Genomic DNA, 18,852 nt, shown 5'->3' with positions numbered 1-18,852 from the left:
GTTAGTCTTCTCCGGAGGGTAGAACTTCTTGTACAAGGCAAGTGCTAACTTCTTTCATGAATCAATACCAAGGGTAGCCTTGTCTAGGCTCTTCAACCATTGCTTTGCGGTTCCGATCAAGAAAAAAAGAAACAACACCCACTGAATTTGATCTTGGGTTACTCCAGTTTGAGAGATAGCTTCACAATAGTCACAAAAAGTCTCCATGTATAGATGTGGATCTTCACTAGGCATCCCTCCAAATTGGCTTCTCTCAACTAGTTGTATGAATGCGGATTTGACATTGAAATTACCGGTTAAGTGAGGTGGTGTTGGAGTACCATTTGGTAGGTTCTCCTCGGTTGGTACGGAATGAGATGAAAATTTAGGCATTGTGGGTTGATTTTGTGGTTGGTTTTGAATTGGGTTCTCCTCTCCTTCTCTTGCAAAAGGGTTGGTAAACACAACACTATCCGATTGGATAACACCGACGTCCACAAATTCTCCAATACCCAAACTTGTTGAAGCCCCTCTAGCGGTTCTTCTAAGATTGGTCAAAGTTCTTTCAATTTCGGGATCAATAGGCAAAGGTCTACCTTGTGATCTCCTAGACATGCAAAAAGCAAACAACTAGAAAACAATTAAAATTACCTTTAGGAGTTTGACTTCCCCAAGGTTAATAAAGACACAACTAAAAACAACAAAAGATAACAATTCAATTAAACACAGTCCTCGGCAACGGCGCCATTTTTAGTGCGGTTCGATACTTTGTCGTCTAAGTCAACCAACCAAAACAATATTTATAACTAAACAAACTACTCTTAGTGGAGTGGTAAGTAAATGTTGGATCCCAAAGGACGGGTATTGAATTAAGTTATCGGTTGTAGAAAGCTATGTCTTCGGGTGTCACAAATTGGGTTGAGATATGAGGTATCAAGATACACTACTATAACAATGAAATATAAAGAAATGAAAGCAAAACAAGCAAATAAAGTAGGGGTTTGTAAACAATAGATTAAGGCGCTAGGGTGTCATGGGTTCATAGGGGATTCATGATGGTGATCATAAAAACATGTTTTCATAGTTGCACTAATTATTGTTGTAGTGGGATCGAGTTAGTTTATATCTTACGATTCATATGAAGATTTGGGTCCCGGAGCCGAGTCGTCTAGACTGTACAACACCTACAAGCCGACTTACTTTCTTCTCATTCACTTCTATGCATGGTCTAACAAGACTCGAGTTAGTTTATATCTTACAAGTCTTGTTGAATAGATAAGTGATGTGCAAAATGCAAGGTTTCATAGTCTAGCATTTTATCAAGCATAACATGTGCATAGGTTAACACTACAACAAGCAAGCAATCTTATGATAACATATTAGATTAAGTATGGATCTACCCCAATGTTATAGTTCCCCTAATCCCCCCATTAACTCTAGCTAGGAGACTACTCACTCATGACTATGGTAAACATGCTAATGAAGGTGCCAATCATATTAGTAAAGTTAAACATGGTAAATAAGTAAAGTAATAATGTAAGCAAGGGTAAAAAAGATTATACCAACTTGAAGATGATCCAAATAATATGCAAAGAATAATAGAAGAACACTTGATGAATGATGAAGAGTTGTCAAGTCTTCAATAAACCCAAATAGTCTTCAAATTACCCAAATAAACTAAGAACACTTGAAGGATTAAAGAGAATTTGAGATTTGATTAATATTGAGATGAGTGATTACAACTTGATTAATAATATCTAAACTAGATTAAAGCTAAACTAGAACTTGGTATACTTGGTTCTTAATCCCTTAACACAATAGGGTATTTACACTAAGTACAAGTATTAGGGTAACTAAGAGCCTAAATGACGATTAAGCCTCTAAGAAGAGGATTAGTGCTTTGCAAGTCCTAGAGATCAGAGAACCGCCCGGATTGTGGATTGAAGCAAACTCACTCTGCCCAGTGATCCGCTCGACCTGAGGTTGAGATGCTCGGATTGAGCCTTGAGACGCCCGGATCAATGCTTGAGACGCCCGGATCTTTGATTAGCTCTTCTTCTTCTTCTTCTTTGACTGCCCAAGGATCCATGGGGATCATTGGTAGGTCGTGGGGCTCTTCATCATTGCCCATTTCTACTTCATTTATTCACTTAGGCCTTTAGTAATGGTCTCCTCTTTGATGCTTGGTCATTAGATGCACTCCATTTAGCTCTACTTTGCTCCATAAGTGCAAGGTTAGCAATCCTCTCCTACCAAGGACATAAAACCTCCAAGAATATGCAAAGTAGGGAACTAAAGATAAGAAACGACCCTAAATAGCACTAGAAAGCATAGGAACGAGGCTAGTTCGGGGACTAAATGTGCACAAATATGAGTCACATCAGGACGTAACCTTGCTTTTACGGAGAAGGGATGTTATATGATTTTAATCATTGGTATAAGCATATGGGTATTAGAAAAGTATGTTGGCATGTATGTGGGAGGCGTAATTATGTTTAACATGTGAAGTATTACGGAAATTGCGTGGAATTGTGAAGAATGTGATTTGGTTGAATTCTCAAAAATTTTACCTTGATTGATTTGACTGCCATTTATTGCCTGTTTGATATCCTTGCACGAAATATTTATGTGTGATAGCCTTGTGAGTTAAATTTCATATGTCGCTGGTTTTATGCTTAACTACTATACGGTTTAAGAGTAATAAATATTTTAGTGGACAGTGGTCAGAATATTCTTGTAGCGTTATGTTTTCGTCCCATGTTTTTGTAAAATTTGCCATTTAAAAGTTACTTATTTTTTAGGTATGATTCCAACTCCACTTTTTAAAAGATTCGTATATGTTTCTTAATTGATAAGTCACGTTACAAGATAATATTGTGACGATTTATAGTGATTTTTACAAGTTGACCTAAGATTCTGACAAGTTGCTGTAAAATTTCTGTTTCGACCAAACAATTTGTAAAATTCATTATAGATTGATCTTATAAGCTTTGGCCCTTTCTCTCATGAATTGTTAACTCTCTGTATTTCTCAAAAAGTAAAAGTGATCACGAGATAATTATGTTATTATTTATTAATGATTTTTGGTAGTTGTAACATGTTTTTCTTATCTTTGAAAATGTAAATTATGCTAAAATTTCTAAAGAATTGTTTCTTATCTCTCTCACCTTGGCATTTTGATGTTGTAAATTTTGTGAAATAGAATAACATGTCCAGTGATATGCGGAATGTGTTGCCCTAAGCCTATATATATATATATATATATATATATATATATATATATATATATATATATATATATATATATATATATATATATATATATATATATATATAGAGAGAGAGAGAGAGAGAGAGAGAAGGGATCATGTAAGTCCACCTTTTTTGGTTGAGTCCATAAGTCCTAATCTAAGCCTTTGGATGAAAAAGATGAAGGGCTGGGATTAGATCTAAAAAAGAGAATGAATGGCTCAGATTATAACAAAATATGTGGACTAGATTTAACCTATAAAAAGAAAAACCCTAACTATTTTCCTCACTTTTCTGCCTCACTCCTTCTCTCTCATCCTCTCTCTCCCTCTCTAAACCCTCACCGTACAAACCCTAAATACCTCCTCTCCCCAACTACCGCCGCCTCCTCTCCGCCCTACACTCGCCACTGTCGCCGCCTCACCAACCACACCACCATGATTTTTTTCTCCTCTGTCTTTCTCCTTCTCCGCCGTTCTCCTCTTCACCCACCACACACCACCACGCCGACTCCCACATGCATGTGCCGCTGTTCTCCCCTTCGCCACTGCCGCCGTTCTCCCCTTCTCCGCCGTGCTCCCCTTCGCCACTGCCGCCGCTCACTCCCCTTCTCCTTTCTCTTTTTTTTTTCAGATCTGGAAAAAATAAAGGGTGGTTTGTGGTTGTTTTTTCATTTTTTGATTTTTTGGGATGGTGGTGTCGGGTTTGTTGCAGGTGGGTTTTTTTTTCTCCTGTGTCGTGTGGGTGGTGGGTGGCGGGTGGTGGGACTGGGTTGTTCTTAGTGTTGGCGTCGTGGTGGAGTTTGTGGATCTGTTTTTTTTTTTTTTAATTTACGGTTGGTGGTGGCGGTCACAAGTGGTTTCATGACGGATTGGGTACTAGTGGTCGTTATTCATTAAAGTTACAACGCTAAATGGCTAAAGTTACGCGTATATGGACTGAAGTTACACTCGTAACACGATAAAATTACATCTATATTGACTAAACTTTCACCCCAGGCTAAAGTTACATTTTTGAAGGACAAAAGTTACACTTGAAAGGACTAAAGTTACAATAATGATGTATATTAAATCAAGTTTCTACCTACAAACCACCATATAACTAAAGTTACGACTTTAACGACTAAAGTTACACTTAAAAGGGGTAAAGTTACACTCGTAAAAGTATACAAATTCAAATTTATGCATAGAAATCATCATACGACTAAAATTACACTTAAAACGACTAAAGTTACACTCAAAATGACTAAAGTTACACTTGTAGGGCATTATAGTTACACTCCTAAAATTATATAAATTCAAATTTATTTATTTAAAATTTCATTTTTATAACATAAATTTAAATTTTTGTGAATAAAATGTCTTGAAAAGGTTAAAGTTACACTCTAAAAGTTAAAGTTACACTAAAAAGTCATTAAATGAATAAAGTTACACTCATACCGTAGAGTTACACTCAGAAAATATGTGGCTAAGAATAGGACTTAGGGACTCAACCAAAATGAGGGACTTACTCGAACTATATATATATATATATATATATATATATATATATATATATATATATATATATATATATATATATATATATATATATATATATATATATATATATATATATATATATTGCATCCATGTTTAAGTTAGATATCATTAGTAAGAAATCAACGCGCAGGTAATAAATCTAAATTAATTCAAAGGTTGTAGTTATTTAATTTCCGTTTAGTAAATTTTATTACATCATCAATCAATATTATGTTGAAAATAATAGTTTACTTGTGTTACAATGTATATTAGATGTTCTTGTGGTGTTACCATTGTGGTTTTGATGATCTCATTAGCATGAAAAGAGAACTAGTTGTTTGTTATTCCGAACTTCGAGGACGAAGTTTATTTTTAGGGGGAAGGAATGTAATACTACAAATGTTTTGAGTTATTATTATGATATCTTGTGATAATATTGGTGTGGTTGATAATCGTAAATGGATAATTGTGTTATCATAAGTTCGATGGTGCTCAGTTGTGTGGATGTTTATAGGTGTTGTGGTAGTAGTTATGGGCGAACTTCGGGACGAAGTTCATTTTAAGGGGGGAAGACTGTAATACCCCGTATTTTGATAATAATTTATATGAATAATTTATGTAATTCAAATAATTAATTGATGGCATTTCTAATAATAGTTGCAAATAAGACGTTAATTGAATAATAAAGTAAGTAAGCAAGTCGAGAATTGGGCTTGGCTAGTAATAAGGCCTTGGGTCGTATGAATAAGATAAGTGGGCCGATTATATTTGGCCTAGTATATGAGAATGGTCGGGAATTGTTTCGGGATTTAATAATAAAATTAATGAGGACAATAATAATAGGTAAAGGTAGTAAAAATTATAATATTAATAATCCTAAATAATATTAGTGTTATAATAAAATTAGTAAAGGAAATATATAGTAATTCTACTTATGGGAAGGCTAATATAATATGTAATAATAATAATAATATAATTATAATGGTAATAATAATAATAGGTAATTCCTATAATAATTAGAATAAGGTAATAGTAGTTTCCTAATTGGTATCTCATACACCCTAAACATAGACTATAAATACAAAGTAATTTTGAAAAGTAATTCATAAAATAGAAGAAGGAGCTTTGGAGACGGAAGAGGCAATTAAACGATAAAAGGTAAAACCGTCTTAAAACTAAATTAATCTTTATTATAGCTTGTAACCGTGACTTTTACAACTACCATACACCACCATAGGAACAACCATAGGACTCGTGACTTTGACCTTGGACGACCTTGGACCATCGTGACTCTGATCTAACCTTTAATTGACCGTCGTTGACTGTTCTGGGGTACGGTGGTTTTTGGGGCAGTTAAAGGTGGCGGGTGAGGGCTATGCGGGGTTAAAGCAAGGGACTCGGACCCTAAATTGACCCACCAATTGGGCATGTCGTGACCTGGGAATGGTGCGGTTGTGTTGGGGTGGTCGAGTCGACCTTGGGGGAGGTGTTGGTGTGGTGGCAGGTGGTGGTTGGTGACGGCAAAACAGGGGAAAATAGGGGCGAGTTTGTGACCATCATAAGACGAACACCGTGACTTCGTTTGTTGACCAATCAGGGAGAGGGGACCACCCCTGGAGTCACCGTGGGACAGTGGTGTCGAAGGTGGTGGCCAGAGGTGGTAGTGGTGGCTGTGGTAGTGTTGGCGAGGGGTTCTATACATGGGGGTTAGGTGTTGTTGGTGTTGTGATATCAGGTAGTAGAGGAGGTAGGGCGTGTGTTTCTGGGCTGATAGTGGTGGTTTGACGGGTAGTCAGGGAGTGTATGGGGGCGTGGTATAGTGGGCTTGCGGTGGCTAGGTTGGGTGGTGACAATGGTGGTCGTATGGTGTCGGGTTTGGGCCGTTTATGGTGGTTGGTAGAACATGGTTAAACCGTGTTATTTGTGGGTTGTATGCGTTGTTTATTGACAGGTTAGCACGAATAATTTGGGTATTTGTGATAGGTTTTTATTTGGGAGGTTGGGTGACTCGGGTTTATAAGTTAATCGGGTTTTGAATATAATAAATAATTAAATTGAGTGAATTAATATAATGAGTTAAATAATAAATAATTAAGTTATAATATTTATGTTAGGTGAAGATTTGTGAAGAAATTATAATTTGGTTCGAATTGCTTTAATTATTTAGATCGCTTGAGCTGCTTATTTGAAATTTCTTGCCAGGTAGGGATAAATCCTACTCAACTATTATTCGATGAGATTTGGTATAATGGATGGTTTATGTTAATGTGGAATTGATCATATGTGTTGGTTGATATTATCGTATTTGTTGGAAGGGAGAATTATATTGCATTGTGTTGGTTGATATTATAGTATTTGTTGGAAGGGAGAATTATATTGCATTGTGTTGGTTGATATTAATAATTGTAATGAGGTGATTTAAATTGTTATCGTTTATTGTGAATGTGAAAATTGTGAAAAGTTGTGCGACAGTCAGATGTACGTTGCTGAGGGTGTTTGTACTCTGGGGTGATGGTAATATGTACGTTGTGAGGGAGGGGTACTATTACATAATGGCGGTACGTTGTTAAGGGAGGGGTACCAAAGTAATGTGAGCACGTTGTTAAGAGAGGTGTGCTAAGTCATGGAAAGGAGCAGGTTGTTTAGGGAGTTGTGCTATGTGAATGGAAATTGGATTGCCTATCGTATGTTCTTGTTGTTAGTGTTTATTCCTATTCAACATCGTGGTTGACTGTGTATTCGTGAACACCTGTGATGAACCATAATGGGGAGCAGATTTGACGTGTACTAAAGATTAGCTGACTTGGGAGCTATGAGATGCGTGAGGACTTGGCCAGTTTACCTAGAAGTCTAGACCACATAGTTTATTAATCACTTTATTTATTTCCGCTGCGAGTTGTAATTATTTTATATTAAGATTTAGTTTGATTAAGATGTAATAAATATGTAATCGCTATATTTTATTTAAAGTACTTTGGTTTGTTGTACTTTGTTATGCACTACCTCGGGAAACCGAGATGGTAACGCTCTCATTTACTTGGGATGTCTAGCTAAAGGCTCCTAAGTAAATGAGGGTGTTACATAATTAACTGAATTATTATTATCTGTCAAAAATTACCAAGGATATTGAGAAACTAGAAATATGAAATGGTGCCTCTTTTGTACGAAGTTGTCACCGGTCAGTTGAATGAAACGTCATTCCTTAGCGATTAAAATAAATTACATAAAATGAATTATATTTTCTATAAATTAGGGCGAATACAATTATATCAAAAATACTGCTTATTTATTTATATAATGCAATTCTATAGACAGCCTGTGCAGACACGGGTTCAAAAACTAGTTATAAAATATTTCTTATAACAGAGTTTAATTATATTAACAACGAACATGTATAAATTTAACTCTTATATGTCTTAATTAGAAATGAGGCTGTCAATCAAAATAACAAATTATATTTAAAGAGATTTTTTCTACTTATTTACATGCTGATTATGTTGGGATGTTATAATATTCCTATGTTCCATAAAATAGTTTATGTTTTTGCTTTATGCACATATATCAATGCTCGTTTTCTTTTATTTGTATCTTTAGTTACATATTACTAAAATTATAAAAGTTTGATATTCATAATGTACTTGGTAAGACAATTTAAACAAGATCTCACATGATTCTTATGTTATATGTTAGAAGTTGTATTGAAAATTCTCCTTATTATGAACATTGGCCAAGAAAAGAAAACGTAAACAATTTTTTGGAACGGATGAAGTATGTATATATGATAGTTCCGAGTTGCTCACAAACGTGCTAGAAACGAAAACAAAAAAAAGGAACGATTAACCCAAAAATATTCGGTCCGATCCATTCATAATCCATATGTTGATTTTACAAAGATGAATAATGAAATTATTCAAGCCATAGACATGAAATCAGCATTAGTCATCTCATGATTCCCTTTCTCCAAACTAGATGACCCAAACACAAGATCAAGATTATACAAGACAGGAACAATAGCTACACAACATAGAAACACTAAGACAGGACCAAATATCCAAAGCAAAAGTGGTAGAGCAGCATAAAACAGCCTATTTCCCACAGTGTTCAATATAAACCCTTTCTCCAATAACTCTCCTACATAACTTGGGCTTACCCTACAAACCACATGGTCTTCTTGTGGTGTGTTAATTAGGAAATTCACTTGGTTTATAAACCTAATTGATAATGAGTGACATAAAAATGAGAATAAGAAGATGATCAACAAGGTCACATATTTAAGGGCCACCATAAACTCTCCGTGGGCGCCGTAGACGGTGTCGTTTAAGGGCTTCTTGATGCTGTATGTGCTACTTAGGATGGCTGCTAGCCCTGAGCAAAGAAGGATTGAAGTTGTGGCCATTAGGGTTGATCCCATTATTGTGTTCCTTAGGGTTTGGACGGCTAAGATGTTCTTCTTGTCATTGTCCTGCATTTCAAACGTGTACACCATCATTTCTTACTTGCATGATCTCAATTCACATGTTATTCTTCTAGTACAATTTATAGATTTTGTATGTTATGTTTTGATTAGAGTCGTCTAATAGCATATTCAAACGGTCTTCAGAATCGGGGCTCAATATGCAATCATTTGTTCTTGTTTGCTAGCCGGATGTTAGTCTTGAGTACTATTTGCTACAAAAACTATGTTTTCCTATTACACGGGCCTCAAAAATTATTTTGTAGAAATGTATTGATTATTATACATGATTTCATTGTTTTACTCAAAATGGCCACCATAACGATAAGACAATGGGAGAATAATGACTATTGTCATTTTAGGATTTGTTATTAAGCTCTCCAAACGTCAAAAAATAAAATAAAAAGGTTAAATATTAATATGCATTACCCTACTAACCCCATTAAATAAAACGTAGTAGAAAATTGTACATCCGATACCTACATAAATTATTACCGACTTTGATATAGACTAAATATCAATAAATCATTATTATCCAATCATTAATTTATTGCCCTTTTATCTCGAATTTAGTTAGTTTTACCTTCTATTTTCCAACTTAGGGCCTTAACTATATAATTGAAAAAAAAGAACATACATGTGATGTACTATAACAGACCTAATATATAACCGAGTTTATGTATATTTTTTTCTAAGCTTTTTAAAGTTTATAGTTGACATTTTAATTTTATGATATCAAAACTCAAAATTAACTTAACTTATATGTATTATTTTTGAATTATATTGTAATTTTTTTTATCTTAATATTTAATTCAACGAACATAGAAAATTTAATAATAAAACTCATAATCTTTAAAAATTAAAACAAAATTCTAAAATTTTATTATAAATCTCATAAACTAAACCACTAAGTGTAATACATCAGATATATAGTCTAGTTAGGGGATGTTTGGTAAATGGCATATTGACAAATTTTAAGCATATTCAAGAGTTTTAACATATTTGACCAGTCAATATGCTAATTTTAGTGTTTGGTAAACAGCATATTGAAACAACATATTTGGGGTCAATATGCTGTTTTACAATATGCTGCTTACCCCAACATATTGATTAGCATATTCTAAACTATGAAATTTTACTACATTTTACAAAAAAAAAAAAAAACAAAAAAAAAAAAGACTAACAATCTACTAATCGTAATCTGCCAGCTACCAAACACTCAAATTAATTCTGCTAATTATAATATCCTAGTCAAACATGCTGTTAAAATCTGTCATTTATAATCTGCCGTTGTAATCTGCTTATGTTGAAATTAATCCGTTGTTTATCAAACACGGCCTTACTGCTATAAGTGTGTGGAATATATCTCTCGAATTCATTAAATGCCATAAATATTCCATTTTGTAATTACTAAAGAAATGCTTTATATAGATAATGACTAGGCATAATAATCAAACGTATAAGATGGTGAAATGTTATCATAATAAGGGCACTATGATCTAGATTGTGATTTGAGACGTACTATAATGATACGTAAGTGTTTCCTTGTTCACTATCCATATAAACCAAGACACTTTAAAGTTGGACGAGAAATTAAATATTTCATTGAAGTGCATGCATATATGACTTCAACTACTAAATGTTGAGTGGGGTTGGCTGACTTTAGCTTTATAAAAATCACACGAATTGAAGGAGGCCATCTATTTGATAAAATCACCATAGAAAACTCAATCTTTCTTTAGCTCATCAATTATGTTGCTTGAATGTGGTGGAAATTTATTAGGAAACTGAAAACGAAATGAAAATGCAATTACATGGGTGGATTGGTGATGCAATAACACATTTAAGTGTCATTTTACTCTTTTTTATAATACTTTATAATTTGCGAAAGTCTTGGAAAAAGTTTGAGTATGACTACGTTCTAATATTTGATAAGTGACTAAATAATACTACCCCGATTATTTGAAAATGCTCAATTCGCATTTTGTACAAGCTTTGATGTTGTGAGTCGGGTGGTAGATTTCAACAATAAAATAGGATAATTTTACTAATGAAAACATTTTCAAACTGAAAAATGAGCCAATTCAAATGAATATGCAAAAATCAGAATATGGGCGAATTCCTAATAATCGGAGAAAGTAACACATATTTAAGGTCCAAATGTCATGGTGAGTTTTCAAATTAGAATGAATGTTTGAAATGTAGAAAGATTTTTTTTGTTTTTGTAATATCATATGGTTTAGTCCGGGTTCGAGGAAAAAAATGTAAAAAGATTTATAATACAGAGGATAAAGTAGCCTGAATATTACTCCCTCCGTCGGTCAATTGTTGTCCATTGGTTTTGACACAAAAACCAAGGAGATGGGGAGGTCAATTTTAAGATGATAAGTGAAGCAAATTGAGTTTGAAAGATCAAATTGCACATCAAATGCAATTCTAAAATATAAAGGAAAACAATTGACTGAGACACCATAAAATGGAAAAGGACAACAAATGACCGGGAGAGAGGGGGCATTTATTAAGCATAATTATCGTTTCTTATCGTGGGTTTGTTAGTTGCCATGCATTCATATTAAGAAAACTATTAATAAACCTTAAAAAGCATGTTGAAAGTAATTGAAAATTTTAAAGGCAAATCCAAATGGTTTACCATTACTCGATTTGGACAAATAACTAGGCTACGATAGGATTTCAAAGTTTTTTGATAACTAATTAGATTAGATTTGACAGAAAAAAGAAAGCGGGTAAAATCAATACGGTACGCAAAGTAATACTATGAATGTAGCAATATGTCATAACGGACTTCCCTAAAACTATATACTTGTTTATAAATCCAATGCAATGGAAAACCTTTATAAAATAGCACATGAATAACATGTCATGAACAATAACGAACCAACTTCCTTCCTTGTATCAAAAGGCGCATAATTAGTTATAGAAAGGTATAATGCCACTCCGAAATTACTAACGCGACTTATATTTGTGAGACGGTGAAGAGTAACATGAACATTATCGTTTCCCTTAATTATTGATTGAATTTCCACAAGTATTTATGTAATACTCCATTGAACCGAAAACGTTATTCGGATGGGGTACCCTCTTAAATAGGTTCATTTATAGGCTTAAATGACAAGTGCTTAAGGAATTAAAAGTGTTACTCATATCAACAAAGTGCACTTTCTTTTCTGGTTATCCATACGAAAGAACTCCACAGTTAAGCGAGGGTGACCTTCTGGGAGGGTTCATGGGATGCGCATGAGTAAGGATAAAATGCGCTGGAAATGACCCGTGTTAACCTGTGTGCTAAGTATACAGCTAGCGAGCTACCGTGAGTGACCGCTCCCGACCCAAGATTTGGGCCGGGGTGTTACAATTTAGGCTAAATTTACATAAAAAAAAATAGAAAAGACAACTCTGTACTATTTAGTCCTGGCGAGATAAAACCGTGGGAGGGGTTAACAAGCAGTTTATATAAACTATTCCACTAGTTGTAGTACAACTAGCATTGTAATTTTTGAGTTTCATAATAAATGTTTCGCGTTTTGTTTTAAAGATTATGAAGTGCGGGGTATACTGTAAGGTTTCTAAGCTCATCCACATAAATATTAAAAAATAAATGTTACAAAAAATCAGAAGAAATACAAATAAGCTCAATTAAATTTAGGTTGGTTCTACAATATTACGGTACAATTTGTGGTATAATCTTATTTGTAGTGTTGATAAGGGTGGCGGTCGAAATACTAATTCAATGTACCTTAAAATCTTTAATTGAAGAAATTGAAGAAATTAAATTTGTCTATCATATCACTTAAATTCTGATTCCTTTCTAGATTCGCCATTCCTCTCCGTTGCAATTGTTTTTCTTTATTCGAACATGAAACTTAGTATTTAGGATCTCTCGTCCTAACCACTGAGTTAAATTACTTATTCTCTTTGAATAACATTCTGTTATACGCATAGATATACACATTCTTGTGTTAGTAGTCGTTGCCTGATTAAGAATGACAAAGTTTATGGATTAAGGACTAGGAAACTTCCAATAATAAGCCATTATCATTTTTCAGGTGAAGTACTCCATAAATTGCCAAGAATTGTGCGTTATAAATTAAATTTGGCTAGGACGTTATGTCATAATCTTTTGACGTGTTGGACACAAGAAAGTGAGATTTTTACGTAGTACGTACTATTGTTCTTTTGATCAGCTTTCTTATCTATGTGGGGTTGTAATTTTGTGTGGTTAAATTCACCCATTTTCTTTTTATTTGGTCTTTGTAGTAAAAGTAATGGATAATTATTGATCGAGACGGAGGGAGTAGTTATTAGTTGCATTTTTTGTGGAAGCATTTCCCATGATTTATGCAACCAAAAACATTGTTGTATAGCACTTGGTAACGAGAATCAACATAGGTCATGAAATATGTGATTATTGTTTCACGAGGAACATAAAACTCTTCGTTTCATAAGTTAAAATCCAACTTTCTTCTAGCTACTTTTTGTTGATGCACACAATTTACTATCACTAATGAAGTATACACCGTTAAAAATACATGAAAACAAAAAAAACACCTGAACTCGTCGTAAAAGACCATTTTTAAATCGTTCTCTTATTGGACATTTAATTGGTCATATATCTCTTGCATATGCCCATAAACTCAGAAACAGAATAAATAGTTACCCTTTACGATTCTTATACCATATTATAATATCATCCCAATACCATTCATATTATAATTCATGATCATAGAGTATATATAATCTCAAATTAAATGCATCCATAGAAAAGCAAAAAAGAATACGAAAACATCATTTGGTCTCCCATTAAACGAGCTATTTTGGTCTTTTTCAAAACGATGGAATTTTGAAACTATTTTACAGTTAAATGTGACAATTTTTAGAAAACAAGTTACTATATGCGGTAAAAATTAGTTGGATCATTATGGTTATATTTGGTCATAAAGTGACTACAAAATCCCGTTTTTTTTAAGAGACGAAAATAATTCGTCTGAAACAAAAATGAGTGAGAATACATATAGAGGTACGTACCTTCATGATAGCAGAAACCCAATATTTTCTTCCATGAGCATTAGTACCAATGATAGTCGAGAGTGGATCAAGTCTAACCTTGTTCCATAACCAAACATGATAAGTTGCCATAATTAACAACCCCAAAGGTACAAGTATCATATCTAGATAACAATTTCTCCACTCCATCTGTTTTAATCACACTTTCTCTCTTCTGTGTTACGTTGTTTACGTGACAGACTGACAGTGTGATACCTAAAATGTTTTTGTATCCCACCTTTCTTGTTTTCGAATTTATTGTTGCCAAGGGGTTCAATATATATACACAATGAAGTAGAATGTGGAAGGAATAGCTAGTTTGTCGTGTTTGTGTCACATTTCTTATTTTCATTTACGACGGCTAGCTTAATAATTTATATTATCTCTGGGCAGTTGTTTTATTTTCACTTCATAAAATAAAGTAAGGGTAAAATATTGACTGAGATAAAGGGAATAATTTATATGTCATCTCATATTATTAGACACTCATTTTTAATCTTTATTATCATCTCACAAACTACCAACAAAAGTAAATGAATTAGTTTTGTATAAGGCTGTTTTGCACTAATATAATTTTTTTATTTTGGCAGCTGTAAATAAAAGAAACCTTACAAACCCATTTCAGCTCTAGCTAGGTTATGGACCACCTTATTAAGACGACGCGGTAAAAAACTAAAACAAATATAATGAAACGACGTAAGATAGAACTCAATATCTTGTAATAACCCCCTAGTCATATGGTGCGACATCTCCACCCTAGCAAGCTGAAGAAGAAATTGGAGACAATTAGAGGAGACGTCAAAATAAAGAATATTACGATCCAAGGCCCATCTTATAAGCTCTCTTATTCCAAACGCTTCAGCTTGAATAGCGGATTCAGCATTGAAACTTCGAGCAAAGGTACAAACACACTCCCCTTCAGGCGAGTAAACTACCCACCCAACATCGGCATGTAAAGAGTCCACCCAACTAACATCAACTTTAGCTTAAAAGGGTGTACATGTATCTTTTTCTCCCACCAAAAAGAACGGAAAATGGTTACAAATATCACTCCTTAAGGTGTCCACAGGATCATAAAATTTCAGCCCCATGTTAGAAGCTTTAGAGGAAGCTAAAGATTCAGCCTTCATAACCATGTTAGCTGAACTAGCTTGGAGATTAAAGAAGTAATCAACCGAGAACGACTGACTCGAAAATATCACCTCATTCTGAAGACGCCATAAGCTCCAAAAAAAGATAGAAAAAGGATAATGTAATGGAGGAATCATCTTTGGAGTGAAGGTAGTTGATCCAATTAACAATCCAATCCCTAAGACGAATGGACGTAGAGAACTCCGTTAAAATACCAAGCTGAGAACAAGCCCACAAACGCTTCACCAAAAAGCAGTCACGGAAAAGATGTTCAAGAGTCTCAATAGATCCAGACTCACCACACCAAGGACACAAATGATCCAAATTAATATTGCGTTTTGCGAACTCAGCACCTAACGAAAGAGAATCTATAATAATTTGCCAAATAAGGATCTTCCATACTTGAGGACCAGGAAGTTGCCATAACTTTCTTTTACAAAAAGTCTTGATCGTTTGAGTAATTCGACTTACATCTTTTAAGGAACTGTGCTTACTAAGATGAGAAGAGAGGCACAAAGCATACCCACTTTTGACCGAATAAATCCCTGAAGGCGTATACTTCCAAAAAATACAATCATTATCCAAACACATTCCTATTAGCTAGTGGGTAAAATGGTTACTAAAAAAACCATTTTTACGATAAATTTGTGTCAGGCTGTGTTGCACAAGTATTTATGAAATGATTTTAGTCTATAATTACCAAGATACGATAGTTGAAGTTTAGATTAAGGTCGAGATTAGAATTACCCAGACTATAATATCAATTAATGTTCAATTGTATTTGTTAGACTACACAAACTATTAATAATTCAATACAAATATTCTACTTATGTGATTTCCCTCTTATATTATTATCAGTATTTTTCGTAGTGTAAAGGGAGTCACAAAGCAGATATTATATTATTGACGAAAATTGAGCCTAAATCATAAATATCACCCTTATGACTTTACCAATTATACTATTTTTTTTTTGACAGGTGGACAAAGAACTATTATACTAGTTAAAATCTGCATATTCTTATCAATATAACAAATTTTTGTATACACTTGGAATCATATGGTGGGTACGAATTTAGTGATATAAATTTAGCATTATAATTTTTGCACTATTGTTTTTGGTTAAAGTAGAAAGTATGACCATTATTAAGGAATATTAAAATTAAAATTGTTATATATAAACGAATCAGTTGATTTTTTTTAGCATAGGTATATCCTTCTTAAATTTAAGGGAAAATGCACATGGTGTCCTTGAGATTTGCCATTTTGCACGAAATACCCAAAATATTGATCCGGAAAACTTTAAGAGGTCATAACTCGTGTTTACGAGATCGGAATGTGATAATTTTTTTTCAAATAAATCATCATTTCGAGAACTACGATTTGGAAAAAAAAAAATTTGAGTTTGGAATTCGTGATTAAGAGATATGGTCACTCAAAGTTTGTTCGGTCAAAAAAACTTTGACATACAAAAACTCATAGCCACGGGATCCAAATACGACAATTTTTTTTCTTTCCAAATCGTACTTCTCGAAAAGACGATCGATTTGAAAAAAAGAACCGTCACATTCCGATCAAATAAACACGAGTTATGGTCTCTTAAAGTTTTTCGGATTAAAATTTTGGGTATTTCGTGTAAAATGGCGAACCTCAGGGGCACGTGTGCATTTTCCGTAAATTAAAACATGTTAAACATTAGCCACAAATAGATATAAATATATCCGTCATAAATAAGATGCCACTTGAACTAATCGTTTTCATATGCCTCCGTTTCGGTCACTTGTTAACCTATTTCATTTTAGGGTGAAGTTTATCTTTCTATATCAGGATGTTTTTAATGAGTAATTTGATCATACACCTTAATTATGGTCCACTTGTTATCCACTATCAATCACTATAAATGACCTTTCTCCCCTCTTCTTAGTCTTTGTATCAAAAATAAAGGTAAATAAATAATCAAAACAAAAGAGTACTAAAATTGGAGATTCATTAAATTGTGAAAGAGATAGTGTTAGAAGGAGTAATCGGTGTGACTGGAATTGTGATAAAAATTAGAACGAACCAAGGATATCAACTAAAAGAATGTATAGAGACTTGTTTGAATGCGATGAGCAATTTGCGTATGCATGACCAAAAGGGACAAGAAAATAATGGGACTAGCTTTTCCTTTTACAACTAAATTACTAACATGATAGACCAATTATGTCGGACTTTGTCTTGTTCTTACTTTGTTTGCTCCACCATATACTTCAGTGCATCTGCGGCGAAATTATTAGGCATTCATGTTAAGCCCCGTTAGGCAACGTAGTTTTGGGAGATAAAACAAATTGAATGGAGCTTGTTAGAATTAAATTCCTTATGAGACCCTAACTTCATGCTAAATTAATAATTAGCATATTGAAGTAATGGAAGTATATCCGATGAATTCATAGGAATAAGATGAATTGATGAATAGGAGATTCGAATTATAGTCTTCTAGCACATGTACTCTCCTTAGATTCTCTTTACTGATGGGATGTTTAAGAGTTTAGGTAAAAGTGTGCTACCAAGGACCATAACCCTGTTTATATATAAGAAGGAGATATAAACCCTATTACCCTATATAACTGTCTTAGTCTGATACGCCTATCATGTATCAATTAAAGTCCTAATGTGTATCTACACAATTAACATATCAGGCTTATACTTTATAAGACATAAGTAATTATGCCCATATTATATTATCCGGATGGATCACTATAATGGGCTAAACTTAAACGATAGCAAACATAAAAAACCGATATAATAGCGTGTCCACATAAATAGTATTGGACCCAGTATATTCTTACAATCTCCCACTTGGGTCAAATACAACACTAAAACTTGGGAGAGACGGTCTTTCAATAAGTTATTGAGAGATCAGTCTTCTGTACCCTTTTATTTGTATTTCGTGACCCTTTTGTTGTTGATCTGTTTGGTAAACATCGGATTATTTCAGCATAAGCAGATTGCAAAAGTAGATTATAAATGATAGATTTTACCAGAAGGTTTGACTAGCATATTACAATTAGCATAATTAATTTGAGTGTTTGGTAAATGGCAGATTACGATTAGTAGATTCTAAAATTTTCTTTGCAATCACTTTGACTTTGGGTTTAACAACAAACCCACGATAAGACAAACTAACTCCCTTGGGACCTCTCTAAGAAACTTTCTTTTGGTGACAGTCTATTCTAGCCTGATACCACTTTGTAACACCCCCATACACCAAGGTGCCTTACCAAGACCATCTAGTGTATGAAAATGTTATCATCTCGGTTGCCCGAGATAAAGTATATCAAATAGACGATCAAAGAACAAACTTTAAGTAAATAGTTTAAAGTGATTACATTCAAACCAAAATTGAAAGATACAAAACAACTGTTCCAAACCAAAATTCAACTGAATAAATAAAAATATCTCGACACAACAGCGGAAGACTAC

At 33.8% G+C, this 18,852-nt stretch overlaps 1 protein-coding gene across 1 annotated transcript; it reads right to left on the bottom strand.

Moving 5' to 3' along the window:
• Positions 1–8,584: 8,584 nt before the first annotated feature.
• Positions 8,585–14,517, bottom strand: LOC141612025 (uncharacterized). The gene is made up of 2 exons (XM_074430724.1): positions 14,245–14,517; positions 8,585–9,210 (listed from the first exon to the last, which is right to left on the bottom strand). The coding sequence occupies exons 1-2, from the start codon at positions 14,410–14,412 to the stop codon at positions 8,659–8,661; spliced, it is 720 nt and encodes a 239-aa protein (XP_074286825.1). The 5' UTR covers positions 14,413–14,517; the 3' UTR covers positions 8,585–8,658.
• Positions 14,518–18,852: the final 4,335 nt, after the last annotated feature.

Source organism: Silene latifolia, chromosome 11 (genome assembly GCF_048544455.1).
Source record: "Silene latifolia isolate original U9 population chromosome 11, ASM4854445v1, whole genome shotgun sequence".
Lineage (NCBI taxonomy): Eukaryota > Viridiplantae > Streptophyta > Magnoliopsida > Caryophyllales > Caryophyllaceae > Silene > Silene latifolia.
The sequence above is the reverse complement of the archived record's forward strand: the minus strand, read 5'-3'. Positions and strand labels throughout refer to the sequence as shown.